The sequence below is a fragment of the Alligator sinensis genome, unplaced genomic scaffold (assembly GCF_000455745.1).
Source record: "Alligator sinensis unplaced genomic scaffold, ASM45574v1 scaffold76_1, whole genome shotgun sequence".
Taxonomy (NCBI): Eukaryota; Metazoa; Chordata; order Crocodylia; family Alligatoridae; genus Alligator; species Alligator sinensis.
The window spans coordinates 1,715,042-1,736,396 of record NW_005841865.1 but is presented as its reverse complement, the minus strand read 5'-3'; the positions used below and the strand labels follow the sequence as shown (position 1 = coordinate 1,736,396).

General features: G+C 47.7%; 1 protein-coding gene across 6 annotated transcripts in view; it reads right to left on the bottom strand.

The window, feature by feature from the left end:
• SRC (SRC proto-oncogene, non-receptor tyrosine kinase) overlaps positions 1-21,355 on the bottom strand; it is a 70,620-nt gene that overhangs the window by 17,561 nt on the left and 31,704 nt on the right. For 2 of the 6 annotated variants that reach the window (XM_025191340.1, XM_025191335.1), the window contains exons 2-8: positions 20,573-20,665; positions 20,264-20,332; positions 12,383-12,633; positions 11,926-12,040; positions 9,412-9,429; positions 2,290-2,388; positions 1,335-1,438 (exon numbers count right to left, since the gene is read on the bottom strand). In XM_025191340.1, the coding sequence (XP_025047125.1) occupies positions 1,335-1,438; positions 2,290-2,388; positions 9,412-9,429; positions 11,926-12,040; positions 12,383-12,623 (577 nt within the window). In that variant the 5' untranslated portion in view covers positions 12,624-12,633; positions 20,264-20,332; positions 20,573-20,665. Of the gene's footprint in view, positions 1-1,334; positions 1,439-2,289; positions 2,389-9,411; positions 9,430-11,925; positions 12,041-12,382; positions 12,634-13,941; positions 14,022-20,263; positions 20,333-20,572; positions 20,666-21,355 lie in introns of those variants that run through there. The other 4 variants (XM_025191315.1, XM_025191318.1, XM_025191326.1 and 1 more) reach the window with 4 other exon arrangements.

The window sequence follows — 21,355 nt, the reverse complement described above, 5'->3', positions numbered from 1 at the left end:
CTAGACATTAGGAAGAACTTCTTCACAGTTAGAGTGGCCAGGGTCTGGAACGGGCTCCCAAGGGAGGTGGTGCTGTCCCCTACCCTGGGGGTCTTCAAGAGGAGGTTAGATAGGCATCTATCTGGGGTCATCTAAACCCAGCACTCTTTCTTGCCTATGCAGGGGGTTGGACTCGATGATCTATTGAGGTCCCTTCCAACCCTAACGTCTATGAATAAGTGATGCTGGTTCACTTAGGAGGCTCCCTGGGATCCATCCAGATGGAAGGTACTGCACACACATGGGTACATATTCTGTATCAGTCTTGAATGTCACCATCTAACTATCAGCTTCAGAGCATCTTATGGCAGTGCAAAGAGACATCCTTGGGGCACTAGATTGGGAACAGCTTTGAAGACTATAAAGAACATCTCCAACTCAATGGGGACCACAAAATCAAGTGCCAGAGAGAGCATTCAGCCTCCCAACTACTGCAGATTCATCAGATATCCCCCATGACACCTTAAAGCTACACCCAATACTGCAGGCTCATTAAGGAGATGAAGCCTCTGTGTGTGCACCCTGGTCAGCTGAAGCTGGCAAAAATCTTACTAAATACAAACACAAAGGGCTAATACAAACATATGTCCTTTGCCGATGTGGCTTCAGAAACAAGCTCCCTCCCATTTCTACAGCCAGTTCCTGCACACGTGCACATGTGCTCATACACACACGCACGCTTGCAGAGCCTCCATGAAGCAGCTCACGTAAACACAACAGCCCCTGGCTCTCCTTCCTGTAGAGTTCCCTGTTGCCATGGGTTACCCAGCTATTCCCAGCTCGGTGACCCAGTTTCTGCACTGTTCTCTTACAAAAAAACCAGGGGAGGCATGCACAAGACTGAAGACTGTTTATATCAGATAACAAAATCCCACCCAGCTCAGCCAACCAGAGCAGGGAGTGGAGGAACTGCCCCTTGAAGCAGGCTGCGGCTGGGAGGGGACAGAATATACGACAAGGGTTAACACACCACACCTTAGGGGTGTCACCCACCAAGGAGAAGCATTGCCTCTTGGGATAGGTCATGGTGTCTGGAGGTACTGCAGACTGCTCTAATACGCAAAGAAAAGGGGGTCCTACAGAAGCTGGGCATGGCTGGAGCTGCCCCCTCCCAGAGGTAAAACAAGGAGAAGATCTTTGCAGGAGAAAGTACAGAACTACTGGAGATCTCTGGCCACATCAGACTGGCCACTCCTCACCTCAGAGCCTGCCAAAACAATTAAGTAGGGCTGGTCTTTCCAAGACTTATCCTGGTCCCTATCACAGGAGCCCAGAACCCTGTGGGGATCCATTACCTTTGGTGGTTTCACTCTCCCTGACCAGGAAGGTTCCTCGGGGATTCTCAGGGTTGAGCAGGAGCCGTTCAGACTCCCGGCGAGTGATCTTGCCGAAATACCACCTGAAAGGCAAACCACAGGTCAGCACAGAGAAACCATTGCCCTGCTCCGAGTCCTACAGCACTCCTAGAGAGAGCCCCCAAATAGTTCCCCTACCTCCCAGCACCAATTCCTAGCACCATGGGCTGTATTAGCATTCTTCAGAGATCTCACATCCCATTGGCAGGAAGGGGGGGGGGGGTGTCTCTCAGCATCTGGTCCAGGTTTGGCTGGGTACCAAGGACCTCAGGCCAATAAGCTACTCTGGGTCATAAGCAGAGGCTTTAAAAATGCCTTCATGTCCCCCACACCAGCATGAATCCCACATATCCAAGCCTGGTATTCCTAGAGAAGGTCTTCTCCCAGCAGGTGCAGAACAATTACAATTGCAATCAAGCCTTCAGGCCTGGTGTGTACAACCTTTAAGAACAGGTATACACAAGTATTTGCTACAGCCAATGCCACATGCCTGATCTACATACCGCTGCTGTAATTTCACATGCAGATGAAGCAGTTGCAGATGCAAACTGTAGGGTATACGCCCCTTAATTCACACATGCAAATCATCTTGCATTTTGCTTATGTAATTAAAATCCTTATTTGGTTACAAGGATAAGATTCTTCAAGACCACTTCTGAAAGCCAAACAGTGGAGCTCCCTAGAAATACTCAAGAAATACTTCAAGTACATTTTACCAGGACACATCTAGCCTTCCTATCTGGCTTTTAAGAGAGAAAGTGTTTAAGCAGGACAGCAAGATCAAAAACAAGATGTTTACAAGTGCCTTTAGGGGAACTATAAAATATCTGGGAAAAGTCTGTGCTTGGCAGGGTCCTCGCATGGGTCTTTAAACTGTCTAAGAGATTTCAATTACTCTTCAGCCTGGATGGAGTCTGAGGGAGCGACATAGTTGCTGGGGATGTAGCCGGTCTGTCCTGTTGTGAGAGAATGAGCCAGCCACCAGTCTCCTTCCCTGGCAGAGAAACAAGAACAAATGCACATGTAAAGATACAGACATCACAGAACTGGAGGCTCCCACTACTCCCCAGCCCACGTCCTAAGCATCTGGCAAGCCCAAGGTCACAACACTGAGGTCTAGAGGTTACCTTCAAGGAAGTTGCTGGCACCACTATTTCCTTCTAAGCTAGTTTCCACCCCCGAAGTTACTTTGCTCGAGTGTCAATAGCTTTACTGCCCTGGGAAATGAAGGGCGCAAAGCTTGAAATCAAGCTAGAAGTCAGATCCAGAGCTCACAGGGCAAGGAGCTATTAAGCTTTGAATTCATTCAGGTGGGTGTCTGGATGTTATGATCCAAGGGCACAGACATGTCCTTAGCAAGCATTACCCAACCGAGCAGCAGAGTTCACTACACCATGGAAACCACTGTCCTTTGCTCAGTGCCACTCTTAACATCACAAGTCACAACTGTTCCCCACTAGAGTACTGGGAACTGCCATCTGCAAGGACACTCTGGGACCCTGACACAGGGGTGTGTAGAGGGCAGGAACCAAATGAGAAGGGAAGTGAATTATGGAGCTTTCCTCAGAGGGCCATCTCCAGAGGGGTGGAGCATCTGCCTGTCCTGCACATTGCTTTCAGAAATTGTATACAGGCATCCACTGATCCCTCAAGACATGTAGTGTCATGGAAACTCATTTCACATACGCACACTCCTTTTAAATAAGGAAACTCCTTACTTAAAAGGGCACATCAAATCTCTATCTACAATACCTTTGGAGCCATCTGAATTTGAACCAGGTCTGGCTGGAATGTGAAGCACCGGAAATCCAAGAAAGCAGATAAACGGGAAAGCAGAGAAGAAACAAAAACGCAACCGAAAAAAAACCCCCCCAAACAGCAGAACAGTGGTGGGGATGATCAAGAAGTGTCAGGAAAAAATAAATGAGACAGCTCAAAAAGCAAAACTTGTTAAACACAGTGGAACGAACAAGAAGAGAGAGGCAGGATAGAGACTAGAAAAAGAATCAAAGGGCAAACATCACTTAACAGGCCCCAGTGTTTGTGCTGCTGATGTCAGTGAGAACAGGGTGCTCAAAGTCAGTTTTGTTAGTCATTTAATTCCTCCTCATCCACAATCCAGTCTTCTAGGTCTGGAAGCTTCTCAGACCATACAAAGCACCCCCAGCAGCAGCTGAACCAGGCCTCAGTTCCCCATGAAGCCCAGTATTAAGTGCTATTGCTGAGAAAGGGCATCTGCCTGCCTGGGAGCTGTTACACCAGTCCTAGGAGGACATTAGTGGCACAGGAGCTGCTGACTGCCTGCAGCCCCGAGAGGAAAAGGGAGCGAGAGCTTGTGACAAAGCAGCCAAAAAACAAGCAGATAGTGGGTACCATGCAGCACCATTGCTGCATTTACATGCTCTGCTCTCGCTGCCTTGCGGGAGTAAACCCCCGAGGGCCCCGAGAAGGCCAAGGAGGTGCAGCGTCTCTGCTGTGCAGAATTTCACAAGGCACATGGCTAGTGGTAGTGGCCACGAGTGAAACAAACCCTCCTCGTGCATTCAAGAGCACACGTCCCCAGAACAGAATCAATGTCCCAGACTCTGTGGAGCTGTGCTGTGGGCTGTGAAGAGGAATAGATAGGGGTCTCTACAGATGGTGTATTTCAGTGTGGAGACTCCTGGCTATTTCGGTCGCAGCAGCTTTGGAAAATGGGAATGGGAGTTTACCAGACCAGGTGCGAAGGCTCCAATTTTAACAACTGGAGTAAGAACTGCGCACAACAGCATAACAAGCACAAATCGCACACAGTCATCTACTCGTGCCATTATGGCTACCATGCATGCTAGCGAGATTGAGTTGCCCAATCTTTCCACCAGGAAAATTGCACTGTAGAATCCGTGAAGTCATTTGCTTCAAGTCCAAGACTATACTTGGAGATAAACCATCTCTCTAGGTTCTTTTGGTACCTCATTGTAGTACCCAAGATCCTCTCTCTACACACACACACACACACACACACACACACACACACACACACACCCACCCACCCACCCACCCACCCCTGGGTGATACAAGACTGCAATAACACTGTGCCTCACTCACCTATCCTGACACAGCAAAATGTGACTGTCGTTGCTCTCGCAGTAATGTGGGGTGAATCAGACAGGTGAAGCAAGAAGCTTGTGGCGACAGATTTTAAATCGCACTGGTTCTTAAATTTTCTTTGTCTCGTTTTGAGAAATGAGGAGAGGAGCAGAGAAATTCTTGCAAGTGGGTCAAAAGCCAGAAGAGATTTTAGAGAATGGTGGGGAAGTTATCCCCTTCTTATGGGAGACAGCAGGAGGGTACCTCACATGCTATGCATGATCTGTTCCATCACAGCAAGATTTTGATTTTTTTCTGTGCACATTTAATTTATGACTGCAGGGGAAACGAGTCTGCAGAAAAAACTCTGCAGGTTCCTGATAAGAGTCTCACGAGGATAGGCCAGATGATTACACTTTTCAGAACAGCCTTTCACAGGAATGGCTGATGAAACAGCCCTCACATAGCAAAAGAGAAGATTAACACCTCCCCTTTCCCAGCACACACAAATGCAAGATACCTCCCCAGACCCTGGGGAAAGTCCCTTCCTGTATAAGCAGGCCCAAAAATCATGGTCCGAACATGTCAGACCCTGAGTTGCTGGTGGGAGTGTCCCTCTTCATTACTTATGCTGTATGTGTTCTGCTCTTCACCAGACAGAATGAGGAAACACCTTGCCCCTGTGTTATGGGTATTACCCCAATGGCAGGCAGCTCTGCCTACAATGATGTTTGTGTAACCAGCTGATGACACCGACCCAGTTAAAAAGAGAGACGGTGCAACTGGAGTGCTGGTGAGTGGGAACACCACACGTGTATGTCTGCATCTACTATGTTGCAGGGTCATTGGTTGTAGCCGTGTTGGTCTAAGGACACAGGCAGGCAAGGTTCTTTGGGTAGATGTGATATCTTTTAGCACGTCTGCTCCAATAACTTTCTCCACGTCTATGGTGCCTAATGAACAAGGATCTGTGTTTTCTGTTTACTGTGGAAAAATGCAGATTTTCTCATTTGAAGATGGCAGACACAGATTCTCCCCCTTTAAAAAGGAGAAAACCATGGGTTATCCCCTTCCAGGCAGGCATCTTTCCAACCTGCAAGGAGCTGCTTGGGGTTAGCAGGTGAACAGAGGAAGGGCAGTTGGAGACAGGGATTGCCATGTGTGTGCACATACACACACACAGTGGCGTCTCACTTTAAAGCGCAAAAGTGTGGATTTGGGGGGTTTTAAAAGTTGGAAAATCTGAGATTTTTAAACATAGAAAACAAGGATCCCTGCTAATGAAATAAGCCAGCCCCACTCCCCAGCCTCTTTGTGAATCAGACCCATATGGAAAGAAATAGACATAAGTAGAATAATGGCATATCCCCTACCTCTCAATGGTCTTGTGGGGATAACTACACTAATGACCCTGAGGTTCAGAGACAGAGATCATGTAAGAATCTAAGAGACAGTAACAGTGTATTCTGGGAAGCTTAAAAGACTGGGAGCTCTAGCCAAGGAAAGCTGGAAGAACTGGCTACATTGTTCACACAGATATGGTTAGTGGTTTCCCCATCTAGTAATCTTCCAGAAACAGGAGGCAAACTTCCCTGAAATCAATCTCTTCTCTATACTGGTAGGTACGGTGCCAATATGGTAATACAAGCATAGGCCAACCTAGAAGTTATGGACCGAGTCCCCACAAACAGCATGGAGTGCTAGGGGATCCTTTCTGCACTTACTTTTGGGAGAAAAGTATCACATGGCATGACAGAAGGGAGAACGACAGCTGCCTGAAGGACCTTTTCATTTCATGGGGAATGCCATAATTTCAAGATTTGCTTTTGCCTCAAATTGGGCCTATTAAGGCATCATCTGGCATTTTGAAAAAAAGACTCAAAAGATTTCAGCATCAGTTCATTAATTACAAGTCAAAATGTAGTGTTTCAGTTGCTTCCAACTGCAATACAAGCAACAAATCCTTGGAAAAAAATTCAGTTTCCTTGGATCATTTTTTCTGACAGACACTCATCCATCAGCAATAATGAATGACCCAGGGGAACCCCCATTCTTTCCTGTCACATTGGACTGGCTGGAAAGTCCAGCTTTGCTGAGCCTACTGGGGGAAAGCCCATCTCAGAACAGATGGGTAGGAAGGCAGCCAGACATGGAAACAATAGTTTGATGTTATTTCAGTGGTAAGAGGCCTGCACCACTATCCCAGGTTAAGGCAGCATGCCCCAAAGATGAGATTCTGCAATGTGACTGGTTTCCCAGGTATTAAGCACCTCCCATCATGACAACTCAGGCAGGGCAAAAAGCTCCCACCACCACCTGTAAACCCATCCTCAGTCTTCATCCAGAAATGGAGGCAACCAAAAACACTACTCATTTTTTACCAAAATTAAAGCCAGCTGCTTTAAGCTGCCTTGCAAAGGGGCTGGGCAAGGATGCTGCAAGCTACAGCTGTGGTAAAGACCAGGGACAGCATCAGAGTCTTGCTGCTTGAAGCCTTATTTTCTTGTACCTTGAGATGTCCATGAACCTGCCTGGATTTTCATTCAATTCCTTGTAACCTTGAGAGCCTCCTGAAATTTTAAATTTAGATGCAGATTTCTAATCCCACCCACATCTGGAAGAGTGAATTATTCAAGGTAGGGAAATGGGAAGGAAAGATGCCTTGTTTGGGGCCCACTTCTACATTACAGTGGAACCAGTGTAAATTATTCCAACCAGCTTCCAACTTTGACCTCTCCCTAATGATGAAAATGGGTTGTAGCTCCCTTCTCAAGCTCCTCAGTGACTTCTATTTGGTAGAATCATAGCTTGGAAAGATGATGTGCCTTCACTTTCCACCACTGAACCCTACAAATTGTTTCCCCGACTCCAAAAAGAAGGATGGAGACATCATCTAGAGAGAGTAGAGACTTGGTTAGTCCACTGAACACAAGGGGACTGTGCCCTCTTCCCTTTCTTCAGTCCTTGCAGATCCTTCTCCTTAAGCTCCATGTCAAGTTGGAACCAGCCCAGCAGCTCAATAAAAAGGCTGAAGCCACTAGGCTCTGAATCATTTCAAAGCAAAACCCAGAAACCAACCCAGATGCATTTGAAACCAGGTGTGGGCACAAGAAAGCATGCATAAGCATCTGCAGCACATGCTGCTAGGCAAGGTTCATGAGAGTATTACATGACTAGTTCCAGCAGCAAAGGGCTGGGATGCATCATGAGGCAGGATTTTTCCATCTGCCACATATTTTTCTAATGATACTTTTCAGAAGGAAAACAAAATCACTAGGTTTTAAGCTCACTGTGTTCAGCACATGTGGCTAGAGAGCGAGTTAGCTATACGACTAGGTCAGCAAGAATCTTGGACAAGGTGGGTGGTTATCCCAGGAATGTCTGTACATCTCAGCATGCTCTCAGGCAGAAGATTGAGTGTCTTCAGCCACACTGCAAATGTGTTATTCACTCCTTCAACAATACTGCACAAAGCAGTTTTCTAAAGAGGCCTCCTCCTCTCCCCTATCCCTGAAAAGGGAGAAGGTCCCAACAGCACAGTTACATTGCGTATGGTGGGTACTTAACTTTGAAACCATACCTTGGATTTCTAATAACTACCTGCAGACAAAGCCATTCTGTTCTGACAGCTGATGCAGCATGTACAAAGGACACAGTCATGCATGCAGACATGGACACAGTGCTCCCTTATGGAGACTTTGAAGAAACAGAAAGATGAACAAATGTCATCTAAAATAAATAATAATAATATAGCTGAAAAACCCATGGTTTCTTTTTCTGCAACAGGTGGAGGAATACAGGCAGAAGAGAAACACCCCCCGATCCAGAATCCTCAGCTGACAGATCTCTCCTTCTATGAACACAAATTAGAACAAAAAGCCAGGTCCAGCACAACATGGAGGCGGTGAAATGCAAGAATTGGAAAGCTCCTGAAGTTAGGCTTCTCTTGCAATACTCAACTCAACCCCTTGACACAATGTCATTTTTATTGTTTGAATTAATAAGAACTGCTGCATGGGAGTTGGCATTTAACCAGGGAAGTGGGATTTGAAAAAGATGCATGTAAACACTCCCCAAATATGGCAGGAAATCCACTGTACCTTTGGGGAATTTTCTAAAATATCTTCCAGTGCTTGATTTTGTGATTTTTTTTGGTAGAGGATGCCCAGCCCCCCAAAATTTTAAAGAAAGAAAAAGGTCAGGAGAAAAGAAACAGGTGAAGATCTACAGATATTTCCCCCTCACAGCACGTTTTGTCACTGAAGTTTGAAAGATCCTTAAAGTCCAGCTTTCTGACTCACACACTGTACCCATCTACAGGGCTGTTTGTGCGTGTGCATTTAATAAATAGCACAGACTTTCAAGCCAGAACAAAAGTGAAGCTCTCGCTGCTGCTGCAGCCCCTTTACAGCACCCCACTGCCAGCTGCATGAAACGTGCTCCGTGTAGCATAGACAGATTTCAAGAACACCACTGGGTCATCTGAAGGGAGCAAAACAGCAAGGGGTGCAATGCTAGGAACATCAAAGAAGTAGGAAGGACACAATTCACCATCTGCAATGTCTGGGTCCCCTGTGGCCAGTCAAAAAGGCATGTGCATTTATCGCTTGGATGAACAAAGGGGGGAGGAGAGAAAATAGACAAGCAGGAAGTGCTTAGTTAATTGAACCAAAAGCAGGAGCAAGGGAAAGTTGCCAGACCTGGACAGGAGTGAGTTTATACACCTTTAATGCAGACTGGGCTATTTCTGAGTAAGGAAGTGAATCCAGGCTCCATCTTTGTTACTCTTAAAAAATACAAAAAAGCCCCCAAGCACAATGGCCACTACAGACTGTAAACCAACCCCCCCCCCTCCCCACATCCCTCCCATAATGCCCTTCAGCCCATGTCCCCCAACCCAGGAAGACAGTTGTTTAAAACAGATTTCAAAAGGGCCTGTGATACACACCTGACATCCACTTTTCTCCTAAAGGAAAGCATGTTGCACAGGAGAGAAAAAGAGAGTTAAGAGACAGGGCCAAGACTAGCACTGCTGCACAGGCTCACCTGCTATAAGAAAATGAAAAGGAAAGGGAGAGAGATATCATTTGACAATCAAAAGGGACTGGAGGTCCAGCAATGTGAGTGACAATAGCAGTGACAGAGGTGAGGAGAGGGACTTAGCAGCTAGAAGACCTCAGGCACCAGGGCAAGACTTCCTACACGGGTGGAGGAAAGCCCAGTCCTGGCTGTCAGTGTGCCCATCAGCAAGAGGCCCACATCCAACAGTGGAATCAGTTGGAGTTTGCCCCAGAAGAGTAATGTTTCAGTAAAAGCCCCTAGATCCTGCTCACCTTGGAAAGCACCTAATTTTTTTAACTCTACTACAGACACCCCTCTGAGTACTTGAAGCATGTAACAGTAAATCAGTAGCCTCTCTCCAGCACTAGGAGCAGAGGGCAGCTTCCTGGCTTCTCAGTGGGCTTGGTTAAGGTATGCAAGCACAAAGCTAGGAGCCAGACCTCCCAGGTCCAAGTGTCTGCAGCCTGGAACAAGTCATGGACCTCTCTTTCTGTCTCAGTTCAAGAGGAGCATGACTGCCAGCAATTATCTTCATTAGAGACATCTTTTGTGTTCCAGCAGGAGGCCCTTGGCATACATGCCCCATCCCACACTGTCCTGCACATGCCCCATCCCACACAGTGTCCTGCACCATTTCTTTGCTATTTTACTCCAGGACCCTCCCAGCACACAAAATGTCACAAAATTTGAAATAGACCCTTCTTTAAAAGCAGATCATTAACCATATTAGCAGCGGTGAAGTTAGATGGACAGATTAAGGACCCAAGTTCTAAGGAAGAGATTAACCCAACAGCCCACAATGATTTCTTAAGTGCTGCCCTGCACCATATCTCTAGATGCTGGAAATGCTTGAAGGATCCAAGTAGTGCAGTATCTATGCTCTTTACTCAGTGCTGCACATAAGATATAAAAGGAGCTGCACTTGGAGCCAAGGTTGCCAGGAGAGTCTCCACTGTTTTACAGTGCAGTAATCATTTGGCAACAGCTTCTCATTTTACAGTTTTCTGGTCCCCAGTAGAGATGCTCTTGTTCAGCATAACCACTCCCTGCTGGCCACATGTACCCAAGGTCACAGAAGATTCAGACCTGAGGTACCTAGATCTGGCAAGACAGCATGTGCTCCCAGAGATCCCTAGTGCTCCCATTCCTTCCTGCTTTCCTTCTGCTGCTACAGTCCAGGCTAGCCCCAAGAGACCCAAGACAGGTCCTTTGGGACCCAAGCTCCCATGCTGCCAGGTACTCCATCAAAACAAAAAGGGCCAAAATCTTTCCCAAGGAAATGTATAGCAGGAATTTGCAGATGTCCATTACTGAAGCTGGCCAGGAATTTTCCTTGAAACAAATATTTCAATGGAACTGAAACTGGGTCAGAGCCAGAGACACACCCTCCAGGACCATCCCACGGTTAAAGCTCCCACCCAGGGCATGACAGACCCAGGTAGGAGCTGAAGGTCTTACTCAGACAAGAGTCAGGACGCGGATCCTGATTTTGTGCTTCATGGGAAGTGCTCCAACCATGGGGCTGGTTCCTGTTCAGGGAAGAGGGTGTGCCTCTGGTGTTTCCACAAAGTAGCTCATCCCAGCCAGTGACACTACCCCTAACTATGCCTACTCTGAGGGGACTTGGGGGGGGGGGACAACAAGTTAGGTTAAATGGGGGTGAAAAGCACTAAAAAGCTCAGGGTGCCATGATTTCATGAAGCAAGAGGGAAAAACAGCATTTGGCATGCACATAACCCAAATCACACAACTGCTCTCTCAGGTGGGTCAACTTCCCTTCACTAACACCATCACCTCTGAATGTCCTGATGGGAAAGTCTCTTCAGCAAAACACCCATTGGCCAGAGCTCTGGCCAACCCTGTAGGTAATCCTAGCCCCCCAAGAGTCCTGAGGGCTTGTGGGTGGGACAGAGAGATAAAAGCTAAGGATGCTACAAACAGGGCAAGTAGTGGGTTGTCAAAAAGAGCATCCACTACCACCTCGTGGCCACGCAGACTTTTCCATGTCCAAGCTCCCAGGATGACAAGAGCCCCCAGAAGCAGAGAACAAGGGAGAAAAGTTTGTGGAGCTCTTGATAAATCCCCTCCATCTAATATGGGAAGTTCTCTATGGACTGTGAGAATGCACAATACCCAGCCCTCCCCAGAGGGACACCACCACAGCAGTAGGGTGCAGGGTCTCAGAGGAGCCAATTCAAAACACCCTACAGAGATATTCAGCGCTCTAAGGACAAGGCAGGGTAGATGGCCAAGACAAAAGAGCAACTTTGATAGAGGAACATACATCAGCATGACTCCCGGAGATTAGCCAGTGTCTGAAGCACCCCAATGGACAAAGGCAGCAAGAATTCAGCCAAGCCAATACATCCCTGATTCAAATGTATAAGGCAGAAACACTTACGTATTATTGACAATTTGAAGGCGTTCCCCTTTTTTGAAGGACAGGTCTGTTTCCGTCCGTGACTCATAGTCGTAGAGGGCTACAAAGGTGGTGACTCCACCTGCAACAACACAAACTGAGCAAGAGAGACCCAGCAATATGAGCACACCCCACTCCAAGAAACATTTGCCCCAAAAAGGAGTTAGATAGAGCTGTGCTAGGAAACCAGAGGCTGGGGCTAATGACAGCACTGGTTCAGTCAGATTTTCCACTGCAGTCCTCTTTACCCCTAGCAAGAAAGATGCAGAGCCACCATTTTGTAAATGGCTGCTCTAGGGCAAGATTCAGGGTCCAGGACCCTTCTGTAAGAGGAGGAAGCCATGCAATAGCAGAGAGAGGACACACAAAACAAAGCCCAGAAATGTCTACTCGCCACCTAACATTCTCAGACATGATAAAATTAAAGCATCCTACTAACCCGCTAAAGCCCCCGAGCGCTGGGGGGACGTGACTGTGTCGGATGTATTGAAGCCTCCAAAGAGCTTGGACTCAGCAGCCATGCTGCCAAAGGAGCGGTTGGGGGTGCGGTGGGGATCGGGAACAGTGGTCTTGCTGGGTGTCTGCGAGGAAGAGTAACCTCCATGGTGGGTATTTTCTGCAGATTCCAGACTGCGTCTCCTCTGGCTGGGGTCCTTAGGTTTGCTCTTGCTGCTCCCCATGGTCCAAAGCCTGGAGAGGAGAGACAGAGGGTTAAAGCTGCTCCCTATGGTTTGTGCAACATAGACGCCAGCCTGCTAGGAACTGAAGCAAAACCTGTACACTTTTCAGACTGGCCAGCCAGCAGCTGACTGACAGCCCAGACATCCCGTCACCACTGCCCTGGAACAGCAATTGAAGCAACTCCAGTTCATTAAATTCAAGCAACCTCCTGCTTTGCTGTCTTAGCTAGTGAAACACTTGCCAAGAGGGGACTGACACACTGCACTTAGCAAGTGATAATTCAGCTACCAGAAGGAAGCATACTTAACAGCATTATAATAGAATGACTAATGCCAAGCCCATGCCCTTCATAAGCATCAAACTATGCAAAGAATAGTGGAGACTGTTCTAGCCATGGAGTTCATATTCAAATTCAGTGTTCAGATCTACTTGGGCAGGCAGAACATAGCTAGCAGAGTTCTGGTGTGGCTAGGAAGACAACAACCAAGCATCCCAAGTTTCTCCGGATCTTTATGACTCACAAGCAGTCAGGACCTCAGACGATCTTCCTCAACTTAGCTAGTAGAACAGAGAAATCTATATCCTAATACTGGACAGAGATCCAGCCTTTTCCTTAGCAGATGCATGGGGTGTGCGATAGATGGTCGACACGCATCCTTCAGAGAGTCGCAGCCTGGATCCCAGGGGAAGGCTCAGGAATACATATCTAAGGTGCTCCACCACCACCGTCTTCCCAAAAGAAGACTCTTCTCTATGTTCCTCTCACCTCACCCCAAGTCTTTTTGGGTGCTATAAAGAAGTCCAGCCTGTCCCAATATCAAAAGAGATAGCTCAGCATTGCAAAACTAGGGATCACAAGAGCACTGAGGGGGTCCTCGTCACTCTAGTCATCGCATTCTGATCCCATAGTGTTGCATTCCTCCTAGGATGTCCAGGATACCAGTGGGCATTAAACACTTCAACTTTGCATAGACAGGTTTTGCTATTCACAAGGGCTGCATTCAGTGTTATAGGGAATGAATAGGAGCCCAGATCAGGTTTCACAAATGTTAATGATACAGAGAGATGCTCAACAGCTGGATCATCCTCTTTTTCTACAGGATAGGATTTCTAAAAGCTCAGATTAGCAGATACTCCAACTGCCAGGGAGTCCAGGAAGTGTAGTACACTAAACCCCTCCAGAAGTTCAGTGCATTTAAAAATACTTCTGAGCATTTTAGGCAGTTGGCAGCTGAACTCTAAAGACCAAGGGATCTATGCTTTATATACAGTCATTTCTTTTTTTTCCTTCCACTTGAGATGATGCTCTATAAATACCTTGAAGGTAATGATATAAATGAAGGAAGGGAATTAGTCATGGTCTCCAAAGATGATACGATGCACGGCAGTGTTCTGAAGCTATGGAAGGAAATATTTAGGTTAGATCACCGATGGGGAGTGAAGTGTTCTTAATAAGCAAAAGCAATTGGACACAGCAAGAGGAAATGGCAGAGATGCCTGCAGTGCAGAGATGTGAGGGCAGGTTAATTGAAAGGGTATGTACAAGGAGAGTGCTAGAGGCCAGAAAGAACAACTAGAATGCTTTTCTGACCCCACTTCTCCAAACCACAGTGTTAAAGTTCCAGACCCAAGGTTTGTGTTCAGCACTATTTCTACTTACGTTTTCTACAAAGATGAATTAGTTCAGCGGATGGCTCTCGCAAGCAACAGCCAGTACTACCCTACAAGTTAGCAGACATGTTGCCGTGCTAACAGAATGAGCTTGAGCTCTGCAAGACAGCATTTTTTCTTACTAAGAGGTCTTTGTCCAAAGGCCCAAGCTTTGATTCTGGAAAAAGCTGATGACATCTGCCTCCTTTCAACTGCCAAACCACTGAGGAAACAGTCACTCAGACACCCTCCCCGACAAAAACTTATGGCAGCAAAATCAAGCATAGGTGTGAGCCACCCCATTGAAGTCAAGTACATATACTGGAAGGAACTATCTCCCTCTGTATGTAGAGGGCTGGGAACCAGACCAAAATTCTCTGCCACCAATAGATCACTTCCCCTCCAAGATGCAATTCCATCCCCAACCGTGAAGTGGGGAATATAGTCCCCTCTCCCCCTTGTGCGGCACTCAGGAATGGAGTGAATCTGGGTCACGCTTAGAGCGCCTCAGGTTGAAGGCCTTTCCAGATTATAAATTGTGAGCCTTAGGCACTGAAAACCAACTCCCACAACAATGCCCTCTCACAGGGAATGTAGTGCTGAAGGTGATCTCCTCCTGTTCCCCACTCAGGGGAATGGGGTCCCTCTTCAAAGCACATATTAGTGGAAGAGCAAAACACAAGAGGTAGTAATGAAATTTCAGGGAAAGCAGATACTTTAAAAAAATAAAATTAAAAAAAAAAAATTAAGTTCAAGTTCTGCTCACACCCAAATTCAGCCTCTCTCTCTTGCCTACCTCCGTCTCCAGTCTCCATCCACAGGCTTCCACTACTAGATTCTCCCCAGCTAAATCCCATCTATATGCAGAGGAAGGAGGAAGAGAAACTCCCCATACCCTGGAAAGGATATGGCTGAACTACGCTGCTTGTGACTGCCCACACAGCAATGGAAAACAAGGACCAGATCCGGCTTAGAATTTCCCCTAGAAACTACACTTCCCCAAATGGAAAAAAGACCAAGTCTTGTTACATTGCATGTGTCTGCTTTTGGGTGTGCATGAACATAACAGAGCAGGGGGGTTTCCTAATTGTTCCAAGTCACTTATTTAGGCCCAGTTGAAGAGATATTGTGACCAATGATAGGGGTCACAGCCCAAAGTGAACCCTACTGTAACTAATTCCATCTTACCAGCAACCTCAGTCCTTGCCCCTTTATATAGATCCTCAGAAGACAACTCCCAAAGTATTTCACTGGGACTGTCCAGGGCAGGGGCGGGCAGTTATTTTGGGCAGAGGGCCGCTTACTGAGTTTTGGCAAGCCATTGAGGACCACATGACAGGCAGCCAGGGGCAGATAAATATTAATTTTCTGAATTATTGCGGGGCCCCACGGGCCAAATAGAATGGTCTGGTGGGCTGCATCCAACCCAAATTTTGCCCACCCCTGGTCTAGGGTCAGCATGTGGGGATGAAACAATGGGCCAAATTCTTTCATAGTGTAACTTTCAAAATAAGTGGCCATTACACCAGCAGCAAAGTTCTTCTTAGCCATTGCTTTCCAGATGGCCAGGAGCAAAGAAGTGTCAGGGCCCCCATCTTATGTTCTAGTGTTCACAGAGCGACTGAATATTACAGGATCATGCCTCTAGGAAAATAGACTGACCATTCCATTCTCACTGAAGTTAGAAGGGCACACTGGAGTTAAGCCTTGCTTGACAGTACACAGCCATGGTCAGATGTGGCTAGAAGCACTGGCCTCTTTGAGGTGAATTAAACTTCTGGAGATACAAGTGGGCTGTTCAAATAATGGGTGTGTGTTTCCCTCTGCTCCAAATTACACAATTCCCCCCCCAAACAAAACACAACAAAAAAACCTTACCCAGCTCAAAATATACATTCTAATCCCAGGTCGCAGAAGGCACAGTTAGTTCTGATGCCTTTGGCTCAGTCTCCTGGGGGAGCCTGCATGCAGTGATGAGGGCCATAGCCCAGTTAATTGTCTCTCCATAGGTACCTGGAGATGAGGTGCTCCTTGCCATCCAGAATGACACTAACCAGTCCAGCTTATTTTCACCATCACTGAAAGATGCTCTTCACACAATAGGACCAGTCCTATAAAATGTGAGGAACTCCATGCAGCTGAAGATGCTGCAGGTCACAAGACAAGTCCCAGCCTTTCATTGACAGGCCGAAGCAAGGGAGAAGAGACTGTGGTTGCCATGGCAATCTTGATGGTCATTTATTTCACTCAAGGTCTTTTGGTCCCATCAGTCCTGGCAGGGTCTCTCACAGAAGACACTGTCCAGCAAAGGCCCTAACTGGGAGACAGAAGTTCTTGACTTTCTCCTCCCCCATCCGCTGCAAACCACTGTTCCATGGCATCAGTCCAGGTTGCAGGCCTCAGCTGGGCAAAAGCCAATATTCAGGTCTGTCTCTACCATGCACTGCACCATGAAGTTCCTTAAGGCAGCATGAAGGTGGTCACAGCACAATATGCATCATGGAGGTACACGAGCTCCAAGCCAGGGTCGGTACAGGCCAAGAGCCTATATGGCACAAGTAGTCACTAGAGGGAGGGCTCCATACTTGGCATAGGGGAAGATCCCCGTTTATGCTGTGGTGACCCGTGGCAACCCCTGTCCTTCCCTGGGTTTACCACTTTAAGAAGGATCCATTAGCTTTGTGCTGAATCACAGGAAGTACACTGCTCTGACAAGGCCCAATTTGGCATCTCCCTTACGCAGACTTTTAGGGCTTTGGCTGCAAAAACAGAATACAAAAACCTTGGAAGTGCTGCAGGGTACTGGCTTGCACTGTACTGTTCTGCTGGGACAAGAGAGAGCAGTGCAGAGGCAGAAAGGGATACAGGGCTATTGAGCACAATGTACAGAGGCAAAAATAAAAAGCCAGGATGGAGGATAAGAGTGAGGGAAGTCTCAGAAGGTATGGGGCTGGTGGAGGAAACAGACATGTACCTCAGTCCTCCAAGGTAGTCACCCTTCCTTTGCTCAACATAGACTTGACACTTTCCAAGCTCTGTGCTGTCTCTGGTTACAGGTCAGCACCTTTCTGCGCTGCCTCAACACAACCCACCCCTGCTAATACAAACCCATGACCTACCATAGGGAGCCTAAACTAGAAGTAGGGCTGAACAACAGGTTCACACATCCTTAAGTCTAAAATCCCCTTTGTCAGGGTCACAGAAATTTGGGCAGAGAGGGAAAAGGCCTCTGGATAAAAGAGACTCCTTCCCCACACAAGTGAATGGCTCAGGTCCAAACGATACCAGCAGAAGCCCCACTGAGCTCCCTCAGGCATCTGTTGTCTATATAGCAGATGAAGATACAACTGCAGTACAGCTATGCCAGCCCACAACCTTTGCCAGCATAGTAAACCTATGCCAGCCCACCTTTATATTGCTAGTTCAAGTAGCAGTGAAGATATAGCAACTTCAGCGTGAGCTGGTAGATCAAGTACATGCTCAATGGCCCCATCAGGCCTGTGTTGCCCCCTCTTCACTGCCATCATTACCCATAGGAGCCTGATCAATGCTAGCTTGCCTTTGTTGTCTGCGTAGCTCTATCCTTTGTGGGCAAAGTGACTGCTGGTGCTCCAGCAAGGTGCTCCTCTCAGCAATGCTGCCAGCTTGTAACTCTATCCCTCCCCACCCCACTCCTTATGCAAAGGGTGAGTCACTTCAGGTCACCCAGCAGGCAGCTTTCTCTAGCACAGTAGCTCTTAACCTTTTTTGTACCAGGACCCGTTTGTAAACATCAATGGCCAGTCCAGATCCAGTGCCCCGTGCTCAACAACCTGCTGCCCCTGACCCCCAGCCCCCAAGCATGTCAGGTATGGGGGGGCCTCCCCAAACAGCCCCTTGGAGGTTGAAACTCTACCAGCCTGCAAGAGAAAAGCCACAAATTCCCCCTTTTTTCTTCTTTAAAGGAGAATCCATTTTTAAACTGTGTAGATCCATTTTTTAAAGTTTGTGACCCTTTCATATATTATTGTGAACCCACTTTTGGATCATGACCCACAGATTGAGAAATGCTGCTCCAGCAGATCTTTAAGAAGAACCACCTATAACCAGTCCCTTGTCCAAAGAGAGCTGATCCTGACCAGGAAAATCGCCACATTCTTGGCAGTTGTCACAGCAGCTAGGCAGCTGCACTGATGATGAAAAGGTTAAATGGGATAAACAACTTCATTCCAAAAATCTACCTGCACAGACTGAAGCACTATTGTGAAAGCAGCCCTAGAAGGAGCTCCTGATAAAAGCCTGAAAGGGTCAACATCTATTCCGTAGTACCAGGAAGGAATGTGCTTTGAGAGAAGCAGTGAGGACATATCAGGAATGTGCTGTGCGCGAAGGTCTCTGAAAGAGAGAGATCAGTGGCTCTGCCAGGAGGAGGGAGAAAGAATGAGCCACAGAAGAAGAAGAAAAAAAAAAAAAAAAAAAAAAGGAAGGGGAAAACACAGCAGGTAAATCCAGTGCCCATTAGATAGCAGCCAGGCCAACTCCTACCTACCCACTGTAGCTCCATCTCTTTCAGCCCTGTTAAACAAGCTTCTGGGAAGTTACCAGATGAAAGCAGACAATGCTAGCACCAGCAGGATATAGCCTCCCTGGGGAGTGGCTAGGCGCCCCCACCCCGAGTCACAGCAGAGCCAGAGCAGTGCCAGGCACAACCCTTTGGTGCAGGTACTGCCGCTACCTCAGGAAGGAGCCAGCACTGCCAGGGCTCCTGGCCCAGCTTTCCAGGCCCTGGTCGCAATACACAAGGAGGGAAAACCCAGCCTGGTAACTGAAAAAGTATACCAAGATCCTGGGTGCAAAAGATAGATGCTTCAAAACCAGACTCCTTCTCAGCCCTACAGCCATTACTGTGCATTTGTGTTGGTAACGCTGAGTTCCACTCATGGACCAGGGCCCCAGAGGCACAAACAACCAGCTCCAGCTGGAAGGAGCTTACAGGCTAAGCTCAAGTTCCAAACTTTACGCAAACTGTAAAGTGGTCACCCATGGGCACATCTCCACTGAAAATGCACTGCAGGGTAATTAGCATGTAGGCAGGGTTATTAGCTCCACAGCAGTGCTATTGCAGTGAAGCTATGCCACTTCCAGAAGCAGTGTGCCTGGAATGGTGCAATGCGCTCGAGCCTGCCCGCACCAGGAATGGCAAACTTTTCAAGCAGAGCAAGAGAACCAAGCTGGGGCAGAGAGAAGAGTGGGATTACTTCCCTGGACAGTGACCAGAAGCAGTTTATGATAACATTTTCTATCCCCTCCCCAAATCTAATTTTTTTCCTCATAATCAAACCACCCCTACTCCCTGCAAGTTTAAAGCATGCAGCAATAGAGGATGCATTTGATTATGGGGAGAGAGGGAGGGATTTGTCATCCCTGTTGACACCTGGTTTATCAGAGATTAGGATTGCAAAGAATGTTCACCACAATAGGGCTCCCTCCACCCCCCCAAGGTGAAGTGCAGTGCGATGGAAAGTGGCCAGCATTCCAAAACACTCATTTCTGACTGATTAGACATAATAAGGCAAGCTTTTCTGCAGCTGGATTAGTACACAAGGCACGTTCAGGCCTGCAGGAGCTCTTACTGTTTCAGCTGAAGGGAATAATCATAAACGACGGGTTGGAGGGTATGAGTGTACTGAGCCGTTAGGCCTCAACTCTGTCCCCTACGCCCCAGATAGAACAAGAAATCACAAACAGTTTAAACACAGCTGGTGGTGTCTGCTGTGGAGATGCCGACAAAGATGACAACAAAAGAGACTTCCCACCCACAGCAAAGTGTGGTGCTCCGTCAATAGCTTCAGGTCCACACACTCCCTGGTAGCTGGGCTGAGACTTGGGATCTCAACACCTTTAAATGAAGGGGTTAGCCTCGCCCTCGTTACAGCTGGTTGTATATTAAATGGTTGAAGTTTAATGCCCCCTTCACCTCTGCCCAACTAAGTAGAAGCATCATACCCACCTCTGTCCAGCTACAGCTTTTCAAGGGGTGGGGCAGCAGCAGGCGAATTCAGCTTAGGTCCTCAGGATCCTGAAAGATACAGGGGGTGAAAGGTTAGCGCAGGGTCCTCAACACACTGCTCTCTGCTTGCTGCAGACAGGTCCACTGGGTCTCCCTCCCAGCCAAGCTCATAGTTTCCTGCACTCCAGATGGAGATCAGGCTGGTGCCTTTGTTCCCTTGCCCTCAGCCACCCCGAGGGAAAGACTGCTTTAATCTAATCTAAAGTCCCAAGCCTCTCTTTTCACTCCCACCTTCTGCAGGCTTGTTACCTTGGCAGCTCCTTGAAGTAGAGGGCAGCTAGCTAACATCCACCTCCTGATCCCTCATGTGTGAGGAGCGGGATGATTCTCTGCTCCACTTCACTGAATCGAGAAGGAAAAGAAGGGGAGGATGGTTGGTGGCAGCCCAGAGCTATTGATCAAGCTTATGTCTGAAAGTCTCTCTGCCTCCGACAGAACGCAGTTACTACAATGCATAAGGAACTATGCCCCGAGAGAACCAAGTACCTCCCTAGTACCCAGAACTGCCAGTTCTCTTTAGGAAGGAGAGAAGTTCCATCTCAGTGGGTTCACACACAAGCTCCATGTTGTACTAAGTGAGCAGGGATGTCATGACCAGGGATCTGGGTTTTCTGTTTCCCCAAGGGAAAAACAAAAAAACAAAACCACACACACACACACAACAAAAAAACAGAGAAAACCACGTATTTCCCTCTTCACCAGAGGAACCCATGGATTTTGCAGTTTTGCAAAGAGCTCTCTGCAGGCTGGCATTGTTATAGCTTGTAAAGGGCTAGGAGAGGGCATCCTGTGCATGTATATGCACATGGGCCCAGGCAGCCTGGAGAGCAGGTCCCACAGGTAAGTGTGAAGGGAGGAGACTGAGGCCCCCATTGGGAGGAAGGGAGTTGGGCAGGGCTAGGGCTACAGCCCAGCTAGGCAGTGCATGGGGCTTGGAGCCTGAGGATGCAATACATAGCTGCAGGGCCCTGGCAGGGAGTGGGATGGGACTGTGGGAAGCTCATACGGGAGGCAGAGGGGGACAGTTCCCCA